General features: G+C 39.4%; 1 protein-coding gene across 1 annotated transcript in view; it reads right to left on the minus strand.

The window, feature by feature from the left end:
- LOC149172988 (Di-glucose binding protein with Leucine-rich repeat domain-containing protein) overlaps positions 1-17381 on the minus strand; it is a 167897-nt gene extending 150516 nt beyond the window's left edge. The window contains exons 1-3 of the mRNA XM_089424477.1: positions 16666-17381; positions 13559-14602; positions 12141-12291 (exon numbers count right to left, since the gene is read on the minus strand). Coding sequence (XP_089280603.1) covers positions 12141-12291; positions 13559-14602; positions 16666-16732 — 1262 coding nt within the window. The 5' untranslated portion in view covers positions 16733-17381. The remainder of the gene's footprint in view (positions 1-12140; positions 12292-13558; positions 14603-16665) is intronic.
- Between the last annotated feature and the right edge of the window lie 5651 nt (positions 17382-23032).

The following is a 23032-nucleotide window of genomic DNA, read 5'->3' on the forward strand; positions in this document are numbered from 1 at the left end:
CCATTCTTTTCAAGTGCATTTGTTCCATAGATAGCAAAATAGCCAAGAGGGATAGGGAGATAGCACACAAAGACGAGTTGTTCAATGTAGTACCCACGAGCCACAAGTTATACTCTTTGTGTTCACAGACATTTTCTATTTAGAGAAAGAGAGAAAACCAACCTAACCTTTTATTTTTTCTCTATTTTTCCTCTGCATAAATTTTAATTCGCATTATAAGCAATTAACATAATCTACAAATCCATAAATCTAAATAGAAATAAACCCTAATAGTGTAGATTTCGAGATTTTTTAAATATAGTTCTATCAGATGTTTGTGACAACTATCCAGTCACCATATCCATGGCATTTTCCAATCATATTGTATCGAAGCAAGTTTCTTTGGTGCATTGTTGATATCTGCAAGGGATCTAGATTGGGTAAGTCAAAAGTCAAAAAGCTAGACATGGCCAACAAATTAGTGAATAACCATCCTAATACAACAAACGAGACATTTTCACAGCTCGAAGCACAAGTTTCGGATATAAGTTGTGTAACACACCAAAAAGTGGGTACCCAAGAACTTTTCTCTTAGCCCTCTTCTTTTAACCCCAAATAATTGGAAAAATTCCACCACTGAAATCTTATTGCAGCAACTGGGATTAATTCTTCTGATTGTTAATTAATTAACAATTCATTTGCTACAACAAATATCAAATAAACCACACTGCAACCTTAACAAATAAAGTTGCGGAAAATAACAGCATTGGAAACTAAAAAATATTCTAGCGCACAAAAAAAAAAATGACACAATTACTTTTGGACAAATGTCCCCGGAAAAACCCAACTTGAGAAAACCAGTGAAGCAGCTAAGTATTTTTATTATTAAGCAGCAATGAAATAATTTGATACAATCTAGTAGCCGAAAATTGGCAATCCTGTAGAGAAAATGCTGGCAAAAATTATCTAAGGTAAATTACCCTCACTTCGAGCAATCTCGGCACTTGACTGCCTCTGAAAAGTAAGTCGTCCACCCAGCTCTACGCAAGCCCTGCGTCACCTCTGCGCAGTCCCTCAAACGCTTCAACTCGAAACTTCTGCAAATCAAGTCATCCTACCTACTACTGACTGGGAAATTGTCATATGATAAGTGCATCATATTATAAATCGAATTCATGTTGACCCGAAGGGAAGGTTAGGAGCAGAAAGCAGGTGGGTTGTTAGGCAGCTCTGATTCGATGGCTGGTGATGTGCCCAGCATTAGGTGGTAGCAACTATTACCCTAACTCTCCACCCATTACATGTTCCCCACCAGATGGGAGTTCATATGTTACACAACTTCATATACTTTACGTTCCCATATTAGAGTATAGTGCTTCACTTCTTTCCATTAAAACAAATGCCCGTTGGTGTTCCAAAAGTGCCTTTCCGAGCCCCTGGAGATGAAGATGCAACTTGGGTCGACTTATACAACCGACTTTATCGAGAGAGATTACTTTTTTTTCTCAAACACTTTGAAAATGTCTTCCGGCCTCCGGAAAACTAATAACCATCTTCACCCCAGCGAAATTGAACTACCCCTTTGAAGCTTTTGCGTTGCCTCTATGCAGCCTCCTGGAGAAATTTCGACCTCTCTAAAATGTACTCCCGGATCTAGAAACATCTTCCTCCAACTTCATTGTCTCTGCCCCCTCTCTATCTTTGCTTCCCTTTTGAAGCTCGAACTCTTCCGGCAACTGCTGTTGCTCAATGGAAAATAGAACTCTGCAAGGAAATTGACCTCAAGTGTGTGTGTTTTCCATCTACCCATTGACTTCTTCTTATAATCTTCTATTGGGACTCCAACAACCAAGATTAAAACTTAATCAAGGACCAAAATCATATCTGGGTTGATGCATGAGAGTTTCTAGATGATTCTCACCTTAACTCAATTAATATTGATTAATTAACCCCTTGTCCTAAGTTTAGACTTAGAAAATATTAAAAAATAGGCTAATAATCTAATTGAGACACTTCTAGGTGGAATTTCCAAAAAAGATTTCTAGGTTATGGAGAACTCTTGTATATATCTTCCTATCGTATATATCTTCCTGCACAAAGGAAGATAGTCCTGACGAGGGATGTGACATTTGAGGAGAAGAGGGCTTTGAGGAGGTCTCGGGAGGTTGATCAGGTAGAGCAACAAGGGGCCACACCACAAGTTTCAGGGGCATCAGGTGGTACATCAGGATCAGGAGGTTCACCTTCTTCCGGGGTGACAGGTTCACAGGGCACAATTTTCCCTTGTACCTGATCACTTGGTGCAGGTTCATCAAACATAGTATCTCAGAGTTCAGGATCTCCCTTGGTTATTTCATAGCCTTCCTCACCAAGCGGAGAGACACTAGTTGAGGATTTTCCCATACCACCACAAGAGACTACTATAGGGAAGAGGAAGCCAACATGGCTTCAGGAGACCCTAAAGGAGGCTCAGGAGACAGTGGGGAGACCCAAGTGGTCAGTGAGGAAGGGCAGACCACTAGAGAGGTTGGGTGGCTTTGTGGCAGATATTGTAGAGACAGAGCCAGCTAGTTTTAAGGAGGCTGCTAGACAGCAGATCTGGAGTAATGCCATGGTAGAGGAGTATGCCTCTATCATGAAGAATGATGCTTGGGAGGTAGTGCCATGTCCTAATTGGAAGTCAATTGTAAATTTCAGGTGGCTCTACAAGATCAAACATGCTATGGATGGCAACATGGAGAAGTTCAAAACTCGGTTTGTGGCGCGAGGGTTCTCACAGGTAGAGGGAGTTGACTATGAGGAGACCTTTGCACCAGTTGATTATTATGCTTCCATTCAAGCAGTGATATCTATAGCAACTGAGATGGGATACAGGATTCACCAGATGGATGGGAAGACCACCTTTCTCAATGGTGTTATACATGAGGAGGTGTACAGTGAGCAGCATGAGGGCTTTAAGTTGCATGGGAGGGAGTCTCATGTTTGTAGGCTGAAGAAAGCCTTGTATGGACTGAAGTAGGCACCCAGGGCATGGTACGAGAGGATAGATGCCTACTTGCAGGCTGCAGCAGACGATTTCCAAAAGAGCAATGCAGATCCAAACCTATACTTTATCCTGGTAGGTGACGATCCACTCATTCTGGTACTATATGTGGATGACTTGTTTATTACAGGGGAGGACAGTCTCATTCAGCACTGCAAGAGAGATCTTGCTTCGAAGTTTGATATGACTGATATGGGGTCGATGCATTACTTTCTGGGGTTGGAGGTTTGGCAGGAGGATGGGCACATCTTTGTGGGCCAGGGAAAGTATGCAAGATATATCTTGAGGAGATTTTGTATGGATGGTTGTAGGCGTATAGCTACTCCTATGATCACCAACTGGAAGAAGTTGCATGATGTTGATTCTGAGTTGGTCCATCCCACCTTGTATAGTCAGTTGATCGGTTCATTGATGTATCTAGTCAACACTAGACCAGATATTTGTTTTGTAGTCAACACTTTGAATCAGTTTATGGAGCCCATGAGAGTACACTGGGTGGCTGCAAAGTACACTGGGTGGCTGCAAAACATGTGTTGAGGTACTTACAAGGCACAGTGGATCATGGTTGGGACTATGTCAGATGCGATGGAGTCAGATCGATTGGTTGCACAGAGTCAGATTGGGCTGGCAGTGTCAGTGACGAGAAGAGTACTTCCAGATGTTGTTTCTCATTAGGCTCGGTAGTCGTGTCATGGTTCAGCAGGAAACAGAAGTCAGTGACATTGAGCAGTGCAGAGGCAGAGTATATAGCAGCTAGTTAGGCAAGGTGCGAGGCACTATGGCTTCGCAAGATGCTTCATGGATTATTTGGTCAGATGTTGAGACCAACTACGATTTATTGTGATAATCAGAGTTGTATTAAACTCTCTGAGAATCCAGTATTTCACAATTAGTCAAAGCATATAGAGATCAGATACCACTTCATCAGAGACTGGGTTCAGCGAGGGGCAATGAAGCTTGAGTATATATCCACTGATGAGCAAGTAGCAGACATTCTCACCAAGTCTTTGCCAAGAGGAAAGCATGTTTTCTTCAAAGACAAGATGGGAGTGGTGAGCAACACCTTCCTCGATAAGAGGGAGTGTTGGAAATAGTACCAAGGAGAGGTGTTACTAGGCATTTATCCCTTTTAGCCTAGTGAACACATTAATTACTTTTGTCTTGGTGACATTTATGAGTTATATTAATGTCATGGGTGGAAAAGGTACTTAAAAGTGTGTTGATTTGGGGTAGCATCGTATGTGCTCTAGCCATGAAAATTGGTGGAGAGGCTAAAGCACATGAGATCTCCAAGACCCAGAAACAGTTTGGACAGATTCTAAACGGTTTAGGAGATATTAAAATAATTAATTATTTAATGGAGTTCCTGAGTCTAAACATAGGAAAAATAAAATATTAATGAGTATTAATATAAAACTGGGTTAAAAGGTTCCAAAAGTCATGGATCAAGCCAAATCTAATCTTAGCCATTGATTAGAGATTTAATCTCGACTATTGAAGGACCAATAGGAAAAGTATAAGAAGAGGCTTGAGGGTCAGTTGCAAAACAAACTGAGGGAGACCAGTCAGTTCGATTTCTAGAGTGGGGTTAGCTGAGAAATTCAAACTAGTGGTCTGGAGAGCAGCAAGAGGCAGCAAGTACGGAACAGAGAGTCGGGAACAGCACCAGGGGAACAACGCAGAGGTTGGAGAGGCAGACGCAGAGCCTCTCAGGCAGACGCAAAGGCTGCAAGACTGCGCAGTCATTGGAGGGTCTGCGTGGGTGACGCAGAGTGACCCAGTGCTGACACAGAGAGGCAGGGGTTGACGCAAAGGGTCTGGGAGTTAGCAGAGGTTAGCCAGGCTGACGCTGAGACTAGGGTAAGTGCTGAAGAATTTTCTCTCTGTTGGGTAAGCCAGTTTGGCACCCAGTTGTATTGAAAAATTACTGAATAATAAAATTCTCCCTTGCTACATTGGTTTTCCCACATTGGGTTTTTCTAGGGACTGATTGTCCAAAATATTTGTGTCAATGTGTTAATTCTTGTGCATGTGTTTGTTTCTGTATTATGATGTGATATCTGCAGCAGAATTTATTTTAATGTTTACTGAAGGATATTCATAGATAACTTATCAGGAAATAAGTGGGTAAAATAAATCAATTGTTGCAGTGATAGAATTTTCGCATGGTATCAGAACAAGTAATTAGAGACAGGAAGGAAAAATCAATTATGGGTCGAGACCATGATGCAGAGGCATCTACATCAGGAGACTCGCACAGATTTTCAGAAAATTGCACAAGAGAAAGTGATTTCCATTTCTCTAAGTTGGCTTCCAGGTTGGAAGAAGAAGTGGTTGTGTGACTAGCTCTGCATCATCAGAGGTATGGTATATAGACAGTGGGACCTCTTGGCATATGACGGGAATCTGGGAATGTTTCTCAGATTATCGGGAGGAGAAGATGAACTTTCAGATCACCATGGGGAACAAGGCAAAATGTACTCCAGTAGGGAGGGGTACCATAGTTTTTCAAACAGAAACAGGAGAGCGGTTCCGTGCTACCAATGTGCTGCATGTACCAGGATTGGGGATGAACTTACTTTCCATGTCGCAACTTCAAGGCAAAGGCTATGACGTTTTCTTCATCAAGGAGAAAGTATACGTCAAACACCCGAGCTAGAAAAAGAAAGTGCAAATCAGGATCAAAAGTAACAGGTTGTACAGACTACAACTAGAATCACCAATGGCACTAATAGGCAGTCATGGAGACAAGGATTTGAACGAACTATGGCACAGAAGAATGGGACATTTGCACCATGGGGCTCTGAGAATTCTTAGGAGCACTGTAACAAGAGTTCTGGATCTTAGTACGGAACGAGATGATGTGTGCAGAGGATGTGCTCTAGGAAAGTATGCTAAGGCAGCATTTCCTAGAAGTAAAAACAGGGCCAAGAGTGTACTAAGATTGATACACTCAGATATCTGCGGACCCATGTCCACTAAAGCTCTTAGTGGTGCCGAGTACTTCCTTACCTTCATTGATGACTACTCAAGAAAAACTTGGATTTATTTTCTGAAAACCAAGGACAAGGTTTTCTGTCGATTCAAAGAGTTCAAAGCTCTAGTGGAGAATTTGACTAGGAAGAAAATAAAAGTTTTGCACTCACATAATGGTGGAGAGTATGTTGATAAGGACTTCATTGATTTTTGCGGTAAAGAGGGCATCAGAAGAGAGTGGACAGCTCCGTACAATCCTGAGCAGAATGGAGTAGCAGAAAGAAAGAACAAGACTATTGTAGAAGCAACTAGGGCCATGATGCATGATCAAGATATGCCAAAATTCTTATGGGCAGAAACATGCAACACAGCTATCTATGTTCAGTATAGAACTCCTCATCGGGCATTGGGCAAGATTACTCCAGAGAAAGTCTTCACAAGGAAGACGCCTGAAGTCAGTCGTTTCAGGATATTTGGGAGCTTAGCATATTGCCGCATACCCAAGGAAAAGAGGAAGAAACTAGATCAAACTGCAGGGAAAGGATATCTAGTGGGATATAGCGAGAACACTAAGGCACACAGAATCTATCTTCCGGGGAGCAGGAAGGTAGTAGTTCGACAAGATGTGAAGTTCATAGAAGACAGGGCTTTCAGAAAATCTCGAGAAATGCCTTCCGATGAGCAGTCAAAAAAGGAACCGTTGGTTAAACCTCTTCAACCAACGAAAAAAAAGAATTCTTCCTCGGGTCAGGAAGAATCACAGGATGAGGAGGAGCTAACAGAAGCACTTGTTGACAGAAGAAGAACGAGCAGGGAACTTTGTCAAATTCTGCGAGATGCAGAGGACTTCATAGGTGCGCCAAGAAACAATAAGAGGGAGCGAAAACAGCCAGATAGATATCAGGCATTAATAGCTCAGGATGGGGAGCCTGCCAATTTTCAAGAGGCGGCTCAACATAAGGTTTGGCTGGATGCGATGGTAGAGGAGTACAACTCCATAATGGTGAACGATGTCTAGGAGGTAGTGCCAAGGCCTCAAGGCAAATTAGTGGTAGGTTCGAGATGGATCTACAAGATTAAATACACTGCACATAGCAGTGTTGAGAAATACAAAGCCAAGTTTGTGGCTAAGGGGTATGCTCAGAAGGAGGGAATTGACTACGAAGAGACCTTTGCCCCGGTAGCCAGGTATACATCTATTAGAATTGTGATATCTCTTGCAGCACAGATGGGGTGGGAGATTCATCAGATGGATGTCAAAAAGGCTTTTCTAAACGGTGTGATAGAAGAAGAGGTATAAATTGAACAACTAAAGGGCTTTGAGACACATGAGAAGACGTCTCATGTATGCAGATTGAAGAAAGCCTTGTATGGGCTGAAACAGACACCTAGAGCGTGGTATGGGCGAACTGATGGCTACTTGCAGAAAATGGGATTTGTCAAGAGTGACGCAGATCCAAATCTCTATTATCTGGTTGTAGAGAATGAGCCTCTAATCTTAGTATTATATGTGGATGATTTCTTCCTGACAGGATCATCCAGGCTCATAGGGGACTGCAAGAAGAATCTAGCCACGGAGTTTGACATGAAGGATTTGATGCATCAAAAGACAAAGATGGTGATCCCACCTTATACAGGCAGCTCATAGGGTCCCTAATGTATCTAGTCAATGCCAGGCCAGACATCTGCTACGTTGTCAACACCCTCAGTCAGTTCATGATGGAGCCGAAGAGGGCGCATTGGGCAGCATCCAAACATGTTCTCAAGTATTTACAGGGAAGATTCGATTATGGACTCTTGTACACCAAGGGTAAGGATATCAGATTGAGTGGGTTTACTGATGCAGATTGGGCAGGAAGTTCAGTGGATTGGAAAAGCACCTTTGGGTACTATTTCAACATTGGATCAGGAATGACCTCCTGGTGCGGTAGGAAACAGAAATCCGTGGCTCTGAGCTCAACTGAGGCAAAATATATGGCTGCAAGCACAGCTTCGTGCAAGGCCATATGGCTTAAGAAACTACTTGTGAACCTATTCAGAAGAAAGATGGAGGCAACCAGGATCATGTGTGATAATTAGAGTTGCATCAAGCTCTATGAGAATCCAGTGTTTCACGATCAGTCAAAGCATATTGATATCCGGTGTCACTTTGTCAGACACTGTGTCCAACGAGGAGTTGTACAGTTGAGCTAATCTCCTACAGGAGAATAGGTGGCAAACATCCTTACCAAGGCCCTTGAAGAACCAAGTTTGATTATTTCAGGGAGAAGATGGGGATGATAAAGAATCCATTTCAGTAGCAGAAATGGGTATGATGTTGCAATGCAGTAGCAGTAGCACAATGCAACATGATGAGAAGGAGTTTGCAGTGCAGATGCAGTGTTGGGAAGATGGACCAGTAGCAACACGGATGTAGAGGGCGTTGTAGTACCAATGTAGCAGTGGCAGTGATAGAGCCATGGGCGGCAGTACAAGATGCAACAATGCAAAGGATGTTGGGCAGGGAAGCTTAACATCAGCACAGGTACCGACACCGTATGATCAAAGTAATGCTCAGTGTGGAGTATTACTAGAGGACAGTCCTCGCTAAAAAGGAGTGTTGATTTCAGGTAGCATCGGATGTGCTCTAGCCATGAAAATGGTGGAGAGGCTAAAGCACATGAGGTCTCCAAGACCCAAAAATGGTTTGGGCAGATTCTAACCGATTTGGAAGATATTAAAATAATTAAATTTTTAATGGAGTTCCTAAGTCTAAACTTAGGAAAAATAAAATATTAATGGGTATTAATATAAAACTAGGTTAGAAGGTTCCAAAAGTCATGGATCAAGCCAAATCTAATCTTAGTCATTGATTAGAAATTTAATCTCAGTCGTTGAAGGACCAACTAGAAAAGTATAAGAAGAGACTAGAGGGTCAGTTGGAAAACACACTGAGGGAGACGAGGCAGTTCGATTTCTAGAGCGGGGTTAGCTGAGAAATTCGAACTAGTGGTCTGGAGAGCAGCAGGAAGCAACAAGTATGGAACAGAGAGTTGGGAACAGCACCAGGGGAACAACGCAGAGGTTGGAGAGGCAAATGCAGAGCCTCTCAGGCAGAGAAGCTACAAGACTACGCAGTCACTGGAGGGTCTGCGTGGGTGACGCAGAGAGGCCCAGTGCTGACGCAGAGAGGCAGGGGCTGACACAGAGGGTCTGGGAGCTACGCAGAGGTCAGCCAGGCTGACGTTGAGACATAGAGGTCGGTATAATTCAATTAAATCCTTTTTTATTTACACATCTCATTGAATTAGGAGTTGGGGCAATGGCCTCATAGCAAGGGGGGTTGAGCTCAAGCTTCTTTAACTTTTAACTTCATTAATATCCCTTTCATTTTTCTTTTACATTTTGAAATTTTCCTTTTTTTATACAATTGCATCAACCTTAGGCATCCAAGTCCCTTCTTCTCGTAGGAATATGAAGTACAAACCTTTTTGGGGCACATTACCCTTATCAAGGCCCCCCAATAGTACCACTCTCTGCAAGAGTGGCAACACTTGACTAGAATACATATGATGATCACCAAGACGAAACAAGGCAAAAAGCATAACTTCCAAGCATCATAATTCATTATCTAATTCAACCTGTGATCCCTACTTACATGCCAAATACATTAAACGTAAACACTTCTTATGCAACAGCTAATGTACCTCATGTGTGTTGGGTCGCCATCATCAAATGAGTGAGCTATGCATGATATATGAGGCATCAGTGGGCTGCTGTCTATAGAGATTGTTGAAATTAATCAACAGGACAACTATTTGTAACATGGATGGTCAAAAACAAATCTCGTCTAGTTACCCTAGAAGTTAGGGGGTAACAAAATCAACAACGGGAGAGTAAACACCATCTCAACTCTATCCAAGCGTCAAAAATCACCAAAAAAGCAAGGGCACCCAAGCAGAAGACCTCTATCAAGATGAATCATGCCAAGTCATGCTCAAGACACTAGGATGCTCCATCACAAGCTCAAATAGGTCAAAATGAGTCAACTAGCAAATGAGGGCTAGGCTTACATAAAAACATGAGTACAAGAAGAGCACTCCACTAGGAGTGATAGTCCATATCGTCATAAAGCACTCTATGACAATTCATGTCTAGTGTGTCTAGTATCATAATAGGATCATATCATAGACATGTCTAGCATTAGAGCACTCTCACCATCATCCATCATCCATGTGTCCAAATAACCTAAGCCGTGTGCAAAATAAACACTGATATAATAATACTGAAGCACATCTAGGGTGATCATCATGTAGCAAAATAATTGCATCAAAAACTATCATATAATCATCAACCAAAACATGGACAACCATGAAGAGAGAACCATGCCATGACCATCAACAAAGGAGAAAATGAATCTCCTCTACTAAGTCAACAACCAAGAGAAGCAGCTTCTGCCAAATTTCCAACAATTGGAATACTAGGATCACCATGCCACCATGCAAACCTCTAAGTCATGATGAAAATCACATGTGCAATCCTCATACAAAATGGCGGATAATTGGAAGCACCCTTTGTCTCTTGTATCAAATGCCAAATGGATCTCTTCTGATTCGGAGGACCAGTGGGTGCACCGTGCTTGATCACTTTGGGTTTTTGTTTGGCTTGTTATCTACCAAGGTATGCCATCTAAACTTCACCTATCTAAATCAGGCTGACAAATGGTCCTTGTCTAGTTTGTATCCAAACAGAGACAGTGATGCACATCATATGGAACTGCAAATTTGCTTGAAGTCGCTGGAAATATATTCAGAATTGGCACTCTGTTTTGTTTCAAGGATAGCATTATTGGAAAGCAGTGATGTTTGGCAACTCCCTATCCATAGAATTTATCCATTCACAGGCATTTGGGATTTGCTTAAGAATACCTGCATTTTTAACTATTTGGAAGCTACAGAGGAAGTATGTTTGAGGTCAGTTCAGTTCAATCTTTTTGTCACTCTTTGCAGAAAGAGGTTTGTATGAAATTGTCCACCAAAGGTTACCTTTTGATTAAGGATACCAAATATTCAATGCCCTAGCTTATTCTTACTTTGATTCTGCTTTAGTAGCACTGAGGAAGAGGATATATGACTACATTGTATGTCTACTTATATTTTCAGCTTTGTAATTATCTACTTGATAATACAGCTGCATATTTTTTGAAAAACAAAATCCCAGATTGATTGGTTGAGCCAAAACAGCCGAAGACTAGCTGTTGGAAAAGCACCACTAAGATAGCAGCTAAAGAGAGCTAAGTACACCTACAAACTATTATTCAGCTGGAATATATATGACAGCAGAAGACTGCTACAAATAGAACCGAATACAAATAAGAACTTGTTGAAAGAACATGTGAGTTTAGGAGTTTATGCAATGCTTTTAAAAGTCTATGCCTTCTTGGAGTATTGTCCAAGAGAGTACCTGACTTTGCATACTTGAAACTACCTAATTGAAGTATAGCAGCAGACTTCTTGGAGAAGGGAAACTAACTCCTATTAGGAAATTTTTGACCTGCGTACATGTGTCTAGTCTACTCAACAGAACAAGTGTCAAAAGGTCCAATTTTTTTATGAGTGATTTGAATATCATCTCTGGTTAAGAAGCATTGTGCTAATATGCATGATGCTCATTATGGCCACCTTCAACAAAGGCAAAAGCAGTTTCAAAAAAAGAGTTTTGTTGTCTGAATTCATTCCTTATGATACCACATATATTTTCAGGATTGTCTTTAGATGAAGTTATAGAGCTAATGCTTTTCTCTTCTCTTGTAATCATGATATTATTCACTAATTATCTTTCTTTCCAAATGAGCAAAACGAAAACTGAAAACAATGTCAACATTAATAGCAAACAACTTTCATCAAAAGCATATATGCTATATCCCAGGTTAAATCAATTGGGGGAAAACAGAAATTTATTCTAGAATCTAATTTAAAAGATGAACTAATGCCCACTAAACCTCAGTTCATTGGTGAGGACTGAGGTCAACAGAGTACTAAGCCATCCACCAGGGTTCCAATCTTCTGTGGTATGGCCCAACTAAATGGCATGTTTTAAAAAGGGATATTTCTCAAAGCGGTTTACAAGAACCAAAGAGAGAAAAAGTTTAACACAAACTTACAGCTGAGTTATAACAAGAGCCGTACGATCTTTGTTATAATAGCACGTCACTCCTTCCCACGCATCCCATGTAGAAGGAGCACATGGATCTCCGTTCCATCCCATTCTATCTGGAATACGAAGGGACTGCTTCAAAGCTCTCATAGCTACAACTGCACATGGGAATTTTAACAGCACAAATTCTATTAGCAAAGTATACAAAACAAAACACAAGCATAAATTTTAGTATGCTTTTCCTAGTTATGCCATAGAAGAAGTGCCATGCACGATGCTTTCTTGATCTTGTTGTTGAAAATGTAGCTAGTATCGGTCTTCATATTTATTGTTTGGCTCATGACATTATGTAATTCTTATGTACTTGTCAAAAGAAGAAAAGAAATATTGTAAAGATCAAAAGAAAAATTATTTTATAGCATGGGTTTCATGCTCAAGTTATTGATTTGTAGGTCAAAGCACCCATTGAGTGCTTCTAGGTTTTTTGTCATGAGTCATGGTCCATGTCATTATGTAAAAGACTCTTTCGGGCATTTGTATGAACAAGAAAAATTATTATTATGTATTCTAGAAATCTCTATTTGCTCCCAAGACCAAGTAGGCCAGCCTTCCACAAGTTGGCCTAATGAAGGGTTAAAGAGCCATGAGAATATAAATAAAGGACTTCGACCTCCACTTGAACACAAGAAGCTCAGACATCTTGGTATACTGGTCTGCAGTTGGTTAAGGTCATGCGAAGGGCTTAGATGGCAAGAAGAGCCTTGTGAAGGAAGTAATCTATTCTTGAAGAATTCGAAGATCTCTTACCAGCCTGAAATAACTCTTTTATGTGAGGTACCTATGGTTACCTCAGGTCCGAAGATACAGGAAGTATCACAGTTCGTTCTGGAAGAGTCTTGACTCTTGAGGCTAGAAAAGCCTTCATTTGAAGAAAACCTATCTCGCTATCCTTGGAGACATTGTTGACTTGGTCATTGGTGGAAGCAGTGGTCTTGTCTTGGTCTTGGAAGTCTCTTTTGAAACTGATTCTATAAGAAGAGAAGTTCTTGTGGCTTTACCCCTTGGAGGGGTTTTGCCCTGGCTTGGATCTTATATCTTGTGTTCATGTGATCTTTACTGTTTTGGTATTTATTTGATGATGAAAACATAACCATAAATAAATAAATAAACAAAAAGATTCTAATATCACAAGTAAATGTCAAGAAAGGAAAACATTAAATTAAATATGCTGCCATAATGTGTTTTCCAACACTTGTTACATGTGCTGGCCTGCAATAATAAGGAAAAAATGAGACAAATCTCTTATCTTTTCAAAAGACTATTTATCAAATTAATATTGGGCCTGTAATCAAACATATATCGATTACTCTCTGATTCCTTTTATGTTTCTAGCCATCTATGCAAAAAGCTGTAAACCCAACTTACCTTCTGTATGATCAGTAGCAAGATCCATTGGTACCAAGGCATAGTTCTCAAGGCCGCTGATTAAAGGAATTCCAGAAACTGGATTCAGCTGTATGCTAATTGTTGATTTACTCAAATTGCTTACAGTATACTGCCACCGAAGTGCAGTGAAGCTCCCTACTTCCTTAAAGATATCTATTCGATGTATATTTTCGCCATTTATTATGATGTCAAATACTCGCTGCCCAGGAGCATTAATGGTTGGATCAATCTCAGCGAAGTGAAACCAAAGCATATAATCCAACCTAGTATCCACAGGTAACGTATACTCTAGCGGTGCAATAGAGACCAATGTAAGTGCATTTTGATAAAGATGAAGTGGAAAATAGTCATGAGCTTGATCAGTGCTTTTTATGGGATTACGGGTCGACAGAGGTCGTTTCATTGCACTGCTTTGGCTGAAAGTATAGTCAGACTGCCAGGCACGTCCAAAGCGGTCTGTATCATTGCTAAAGCCTGGACCAAATGAGTCAGAGCCGCAAGTCAGCCGGCCGTAATTCACCATGATGACATTCTGGTGGTTTGAGGATGAATCATAGGACAGTGGATCAACCTGAATAATTTCCAAGGAACCAATAACAGGTGCATCTGTGGCAATGCTATAAAGGCACACTGTAGCTTCACCATCTCTTACAAAAACAAATAGATCTGAGTAGGCCCCTTTCCTGGCATTTGTCTCTAACCAAGGTGATCTCCAGCTGAAGACAAGTGTCCCCTCAACTGAAACATCAAAGCTTGGTGTGTGTCTCCTACTATCATAATTGTCATACACAAAAAATGTCCTTATGTAATATCGGCCTTCAGGCACATTGACTGTATAGCAATTCTTTTTCCCCATTGCAATAGGGAAGAACCGCAACGTTTTCTCTTGTTCCTGTTCAAAAATGTGAGGTTCTGAAACAAGTCCCGGTGCGCCTCCAGTATAGAATCTATCTGATATCCATGACTGATTGAACTGATTTGTGAAATTCTTATATCCGCCACAATCAATGTTAAACACAGTATCTGCAAGAATTCCAGATAGAAGTTCAATTTAATAGTTCTATAAGAATGTCAAGTAACATTTAATACAAAATATTTCTTGTATTTTCTACCTCCACTTGAAGCAATTTAAGTTCTGCAAGATTGTTAATTCCCTTCAACAATAAGAATACACCCTGGAAGTATATGGTAACTTAACCATCGGAAGAATTTTAAGCCAGAAAAAAATATTTTAGTGTGACAGGGTACCTATATTTATTTGCGCTCAATAGATATGAATCTTTATTGGCAGTAATGTTCAAGCAAGTTTACATACTAATACTGTAGGCAGCAGAATAAGGCAAATTTTTCCACATATTTTATGTTGTCTGTATTCAATTACAATGCTCCAGATGTGGGCATTAATGCTTGTATTTGAGTTCAAGTTGTGAACCGTATGTGGCCACAACATGTACTTCAAGATATCAAAGTAGACCTACTAGAATAATTATAACGAGTCGTCAGCAAAACACAGTGCAGTCAACAACTAAGCTGGAAGGACACCACAAGAAGATCAAATGAAGAACTAAAGGCCCAACAACTTTGTGTTTGTTCCATCCATAATTTTTTTGAATAATTGCTTGTCATGGTAATTTTTTATAGCAAAATTATGTAATGGTCGATACTGGAATGCAGTTACCAGAGAACATTAGCAAATCAGTTTTGGCATTATCGATCTTTTGACATTACATATGCCATAGAAAGTTTATTGATGTAGTACAAATGTTATCTGATTCACATGCAAAGGTCAAATTATTAAAAAATCAAGCTAACTCACATCGATATCAGCTCTTCCTGATGAGAATGTGCTACGTATATAGTTTATACTCTAGATGGTGAAAATATAGTCCCTTTACATAAAGAAAAAAGGTTGTTACAGATACAGTCATTAATAAAAAGTTAAAACACAAGGTAGCTTTCATTGAGTGAGAGTGAACCTCAATGACAATGTATTATTTAGTTATGTGAAAAATTTTAAAAAAAAATTGAAATTTGATTCTAAATAACCAGCATCAGCAATCCAATTTCTGTAATAAGGACCTTGCTTTAAGATTTGCACCCAGAAGCCACAACAACTAGTTTTATTTCGAGAATTTTGGTAAACAGAGGTGTACTACCAAAGTTGATGAAGCTAAATAAACCCTGGTAATAAACTCCAAACCACTTCATTTCATGGACTAGTATCTTAGTAACGTAAAGCTAAATGACTCATACAGTGAAGTATTATCCAAAGAACAATATGCCAAATAACTAAGACATGTTATTCCGGTATTGTCACTAGAGCTTCAGTTACGACATGTAGTTCTGGGAGTAACTGACCGTGACATGCTGAAGACACCAAGAGATACATGTTTACAGCGCTACCAAGATTTCGATTTTGAACTGGTGAAGGTTAAGGCTCAAATATAAATCCGTGCTTATAAGGCACCCAGGCTCTGAAAGCGGCTTGGGAGGTCTACACCGGTTGCTGGTGTTTTTTTTATCTTTGCGGGTTGCCGGTGGCTCACGGTTGTGCTCATACACGTGAATCCAGTGACATGGGAAGACTATGAAAGGAAATGCCTAAGAAATATGTAAGCCAATGAGGAATAGTAACCTCGCTGAAAGGCAATGCGACTGGAAATATGGCTATATTACCATTATCGGAGTTTAGATCTGATCATTAATATTTTCCAAGTACTATTTGGATCAAAGATCTGTTTCTCTTCCTTTTCTCTTTTTTGGATCAGCTATTCTAGTATTTTATCTCAAATTCTACGAATTATAGCTGTGTTTCCTTCAATCCAGGAAACAGCTCAGGGATTTTCCACCATTTATTGGTAAAACTATACCAATTAAGCATTTCCTGTGAGGCAAAAAAGAAAAAAAAAATATTTTTAAACAAAGATGCAGAGAAAAACATACATCACTGTTCAGAAGCAGCGAATGTGCATTTTCATAGTTCCAATTTTTCATCTTTTGTTCAAATTCCACTCATATATCTTGAAATTGAACATTAAAGAATCTATAAAATCATTAACAAAACATAAATGTCTGCAAATCTCTACCATATAAGTACTGGCCGTGGACCGCAGCGTAAAGACCAGCCAAGCAGAGCCAGGTGAGTAGAGCCATGGGTCTGCCAAGCTATAATCTGCCTAAATTTCCCTGTCAAGCTGAGTCCAGACTGACATTCTCCACATTCAACTCAGAAATTTCATCCTTTAACTTAATCTTTCGATTTCATCGCAGGAGCCGACGGGCGAAAAGTCATTGTACATTTCCAAGGGTTTCGAACGCCGGACCTTGGCTTCAAGTTACACGATCTCCGGAATTTTAAACGTCCAGAGTTGCGAACACGCGAAGCATGACATTACAGGCAGATATTGATCTTTCTACTGTAAAGTAAAATCCAACCAACACACCATTTTATCACAGTCCTTGATCTGCAGTCAGCTGCGCTCGTTGCGGTGTTATGACCCATGACCCAAGCTTTTACGGGCTATTCAGTCAAAAGAAACCAACTCCCCCGTCCCACCAGCATTTCTTTTATATTACTATTTGTTGGATCCCGATGATTACGGGGTGAATCGTATGTTTCTCCGCATTGTCAAATTTAGTTTACGAATTTCAGGGTCACAAAACTTTGCTAAATTTGCTTGGAAGGTCAAAGACTTTGTCACCGCTCTACATTGAGTTGCAAGGGACTTCTTGTCCACGTGACGGGGAAGGCTTCGCATACAGAGATCAACAAATTGCTGACACTGTACCTGTGAAAAGCGCCATCAAAATAATAAAATCCTTGTCTTGCATGGAAATATGTAAAGTGCTTGAGATGTTCAGCTATATTTGTGTAATCATTATAAAATAAAATAAAATAAGTCAATATATTATTTGTTATATTTAAAATAATTTAAGTTTTCCAACAAAGTTTCAGTTGTTATGTCCATATGGGAATGTATCTTGTTTGTATCATTAATGAAATTGATTGTAATTCATTTGTGGCATTGTGATGAACATTTATTATAAAACATTTTAGAATCATCGAATATATCTTATTTATGATATTCAATGATTAAGTCAATTATATATTTATAGTATTCAATTATTAAGTCAATTATATTTCGTTGGTAGGTAAATAATTTATTTAAAGTTAATTATAGATTTTAATTATTTTGGTATATGAGGAATTAAAAATAAATTTAATTATTAATTTTTTATTTAATATTTTTTATATTTTATTTTTATTTATTAAAATATATATAATCATTAAAATGTATTTTTATTTTATATTTTATTAGTAGTTATAACTAATTATTTTGAAAAGGATAGAAATTATAAAAAATCAATATAAATATAATTGTATTAATAACTATTTTTAAAATAAGCTAGATATCAAAGTATTTTAAAAAATAATAATAAATTAGTAAAATTGGATTATGAATTTTTAAATGTTATAATTTTATGTTAAAAAAAAGTATACTTTAAAAAAAATATAATAAAAAAATTAAAAATTAAAATAAGAAAAACAATTATATGTTAGTTAAGTTAAGTCTTTACTTATGTTGACATAGAAAATAGTAGAGAAATCAATGAGTATTTTGTCGCAGACGCTGTTATGATCTCCTATATCGCCATAGGCTTTGCTGTTGTTTTCTGTTTTTGGGCAGGTTGAAATGAATTGGAATTAAATGTAGATTATATAAACAGTGACCCTATCAATGTTGACAGGGAATGCCAATTGTAGATGAAAGAAGATTCCATTGTTATCTCATTCCATTGTGCGAGCCTCTGAATTTGCCGTCCATCCTCTTGCGTTCTTCCGTGATTCGAGATTTCTAGCTGCTTTCTGAGGGCAATCTGATATGTAACACTTCACAAGAAAAGGCCACAAAGGATTTCTTGTGTTTGTGGTAAGGATCCTGCCATATTGTCGCCGAGGAAGTGTAGGGTGCTTCATTCTTTTTCTTATCAGCCACAAATATTGTCTCGTCTGTCTTTTTGAAGACTTCCTTTGAGGCGAAGTAGCAGCTGAAACCCTATTATCGACCACTTCGGCGCTAAAACCAGGGATAACTGCTGATTTTTCACCAGGGCAGTGGTTCCCTAGCTTTATGTTAAACCCTAGAGTGATAGAACACCACTGCTCATATTTCTCGAGCCGTCTTTAGGCTTAATCCACCTGCGGGTCTACAGAAATATCGCCTGGCATAATAATGGAAGAATTATTGAGCAGCTGGGTTTGAATTGGCTGGAGGTTTTTGTCCAACCATTGAGCAGCGTGGTGAGCAGTGTGAGCAGTGTGGTCAGCAGTATGAGCAGAGCAGAGCAGTGTGGGAAGTGTGGGCAGCAGTGAAAGCAACGAGCAGCGAGCAGTGAACAGTGAGCAGTGAGCAGTGAGTAGTGTGAGAGCAGGGAGTTTTTATGCAGCAGAAGTATCGAGCAGCAAGCAAGCAGTAGCAAATGCATTCAAACATGACAAAGGAACCAGAAATTTCAGAACATGTGGAGACAAATGATTTAGGACAAGTGAAAATTGCCTCATCCGCCAACGCTGGGAAGTGGGTTTGGGTCAATGCAAAACAATATCAGGACATTTTAAAATGAAGAATAGCTCGTCTAAAATGGGAGTAAGCAAGGGAGAAACAGTCTCAAAAGAAAAGTAATTGAGTCCTTCGCAAAAAGCACTCAAAGAAGTCTCCTCCACAAGCACGTGGCAACAAGAAGTCCAAAGGAAAAGTCATTGATGATTTTGTCTTATATAGTCCCACATCCACACCTCTCACTTGGTCATCTAATCTTTATGTGAAAGAATTGTTAAATGCAAAACAAAGGTTGGAGGTTTTAGAAGCTAAAGGGCAGGAAAGAGATCATAAAATTCATATAATAATGGCTGAGAACAATACGTTAGCAAAAAGCAATAAAATTTTAAAAGAACAAGTGGCATTGCTACAAGAAGCTCTCTTGATAGGGAAGACAGAATGGTAACGCATGAAGGTGGATGTGCAAAACATAAAGAAATTTGTAGTGGAAAGTACAAAGGTGGTGAATGTGAAATCATCCCAGGATAAAGGGAAAATGATTGCCCAAATAAACAACCATGAATAGAATGCAAGAGAAGAAACGAAAGGAGATTCCACCAAAGTTTCCAAAACTTGGGCTCAAGTTATTAGCAATTCTGCTAATAAGGAAGGAGAAACAAATATTCAAGTTGACAACATGCAAGATAGTGAAGGCAAGGAAAGACAAAATAGGGCAGCAAACATAATTATTAAAGGGGTGAAAGACTATGGGAAAAATGAATGTACTCTTAACCTTGCAAGAGACTTCTTGAAAGACAAGTTGCTATGGCAAGGACAAATATGTCAAGCATGGAGGGTGGGTAAGTTTAACGGAGAGAGAGCCAGGCCCATAAAAATCATTATGCCTAGCTTGCGTGATAAATATATTATTCTAAGCAAGAAACATCTCTTGAGGGGTTCTCGTTTTTTCTTAGAAGAAGATTTAGCTGTAAAGCAACAGGAGGAAAGAAGGGAGGAAATTTTAAAGGTTAGGGCAGCAAGAGATGAAGGAAAGAGAGCATGGATTTATAAAGGCAAAGTTGTGATAGCGCAAATTGGACCTCCTTCCAGAACAGAGCAGCAAGATGGTAATAAAGAAGAGGCAACAAACTCTTCAACAGGAAATCAGAAAGCAAGGTCGGTATGGGAAAATAGGGACAAAGACTCAAATGTGAGTCTTGCATGTCAAAATAAATAGCAATCAAGTCATACCCAGGTTTCCTTAAGATTAGTTTGTTGGAACTGCAGAGGTTACCCATGGAGACGAGGACCTGGGTTAGGGCCTATTGCAGAAAATAGAGACATAATTTGCCTCATAGAAACACATGAGCATGAAGGGAGCAAGACACCTTTGTTTGAAGGATACTAGAAGATGACAGTGTAGAACAAGGCAGCAGGGAATGGCAAAGGGCATGGGGGTATCATGGTTTTAGTAAGGGAGAAAGAAGGTCGTCTTATTCAGTTAGAAAAAGAAGACTCAAATAAGAAATTCATTTGGTTTAAAATATCAGAAAATGGAAACCACATCAGAATTGCAGCATGCTATTTTGTGCCACAGGTTTCAAAAATCTACAAAGGTAGAGGGTTTGACCACAAAGATCCATTTGCAGCTTTAAAAGCAGATATTGCAACATATTCACAGCTAGGTGAAGTCCTTATAGTGGGTGATTTCAATGCTAGGACTGCAAGTGAGAAAGCTAGCATTCTTTGTTGTAAAGATGAGTGTGACCCTATTTCGCTTACATAAGAAAGTAATCATCAGTGGGAAAGAATTTCAGAGGAGAAGGGCTGCAATATCTTTGGTGAAGAATTGCTTACTCTATGTGGGGCCTTTGATTTAGTCATTTGTAATGGCTTGACTAGATGGGCAAAGTCCAGTAATTTCACTTGCAATACTTACAATGGAGCAAGTGTGGTAGATTATGTAATTTGCTCGCATGGTTTGTGTGAGAAAATGGAAGAAGTTTTGGTTGGAGATCAGCTGTGGGATTTGAAATCAAATCACAAGCCAATTTATTTATGTTTCTCTTGGATTGGAAAAAAACAATTAGAGTCAAAAATTCAGCATGTCCAACAAAATCTCCCACAGGGCAGAATTCTTTTGACGCCAGAAAATTGTAATACCTTCAAAATGACGCTAGAGAGGCTCTTTGAGAATGAGAAAATTACAATTCACAGCCTTCATAGTCATGAATTAACACATTTAATTCAATGTGCACTTGCAAAGTGCAAAAGAACAAAAATTAAGAAGTCTGAAACAAATTGCTTTCCGGTTAATGCTTGGTTTGACAAGGAATGCAAAAAGGCAAGGAGAATGTGGAAAGAGTCAAACAAGGATAACATAAAGCTCAAATCGTACAAGTAGTTATTAAGCAAGAAAAAGGCCGATTTCATGGTTTCAAGGAGGGAAGAACTAATCTTCCTTGGGAAAAATAATCCCAAATTATTTTGGAAGGAGCTCCAACCGAAAAAGATACAAATTGGAAATAATATTACAGCTTCTAAATGGTTTGATTATGCAAGACAACTCTATGAGCAGGTTCCCAAGGTTGACCCTCCCCCCTTGGTCAACACTGATACTGAACTCTTCACAGTACAAGAGGTAGAGATGGGTATCAAGAAGTTGGGCATTGGAAAAGCAAAAGACTTAGCTGAACTCCAAGCAGAATATCTAAAGTGGGGCTCAAAGATTCTTGCACCTCACATTACAAAAATCTTCAACAACATCATACAACAAGGGCTCCCCATAGATTGGTCAACTAGTCTGGCAATACCTCTTTTCAAGAGCGGTGACGTCAATAATACCTCCAATTATAGGACCGTCATGATAAACCCTTTGTTTGAGAAGCTATTTGGAAGCATGCTAGAAAACGAAATTATTAAGTGGGCAGAAGAAAGAGATAAGCATGCTAAAGGGCAAGCAGGTTTTAGACCTAAACATTCCATAGTTGATCATTGCATAACTTTAAGGCACATCATTGAAAAAGTTTGGGAGAAAAAGGAAGAAGCCTTTTGTTGCTTTGTTGATTTCAGAAAAGCGTTTGACTCGGTTCTTAGGGATAAACTTTGGCAGAGAATGGAGGAACTTGGGGTTCCTAAACATTTGAGAGCAGTTGTGCATAGGTTGTATGAAGATGTGAAAGTCAAAATTAGAACTTCAGCAGGCATTTCTGAAAGTTTTAGAAGTGATATCGGGGTCAAGCAAGGTTGTCCACTGTCTCCTACCCTTTTTGGTTTATATATCGACAAGCTTGAGGAGTGGTTAAATTTGCAAGGGGTGATGGTATCTATTTGTGCAAGTTTGTTATAAGGCTTCTTTTGTATGCAGATGACCTTATTCTGATTGCTAAATCAGCTCTTGGTTTGCAAGAGCACTTACTATCCCTTGAGCATTTTTGTAGAAGTGTGGGGATGCAAGTCAATATCAGCAAAACGAAAGTAGTGGTCTTCTCTAAGAAAAGAAAACATAACCAACATCAGTTCTACTTTGAAGGCAACATTCTAGAAGAAGTTGCGGATTACAAATACCTCGGGATTGACTTCAACAAAAATCTAAGCTGGAATGGTTGTAGAAAGAAAAGAAATTTTGGGGGTTGGAAAGCATTTTATGCTTTTCAAAATAGGTGTAGAGAGGCAGAGTTATGGGACTGGAAGACCACTCAAACTCTTTTTGGGCTTCTAGTGATTCCGGTGATTCTCTATGGTTGTGAACTGTGGGCTAGCAGTACCTCCGACATGTAGTGGAGACAAATTGAGAAAATTCAGAAGCGCTTGATTACAAACAAATTTAAGATGAAAAGTGCAATTCCTTATGATATCTTGTTAAGTGAAACAGGGACTGCTCCTATTGAAGCAATTGCTATGGTGCGAGTCA

This window comes from Pinus tabuliformis, chromosome 4_2, assembly GCF_031772625.1.
Source record: "Pinus tabuliformis cultivar Carrire ecotype Pingquan chromosome 4_2, CPIR1, whole genome shotgun sequence".
NCBI lineage: Eukaryota > Viridiplantae > Streptophyta > Pinopsida > Pinales > Pinaceae > Pinus > Pinus tabuliformis.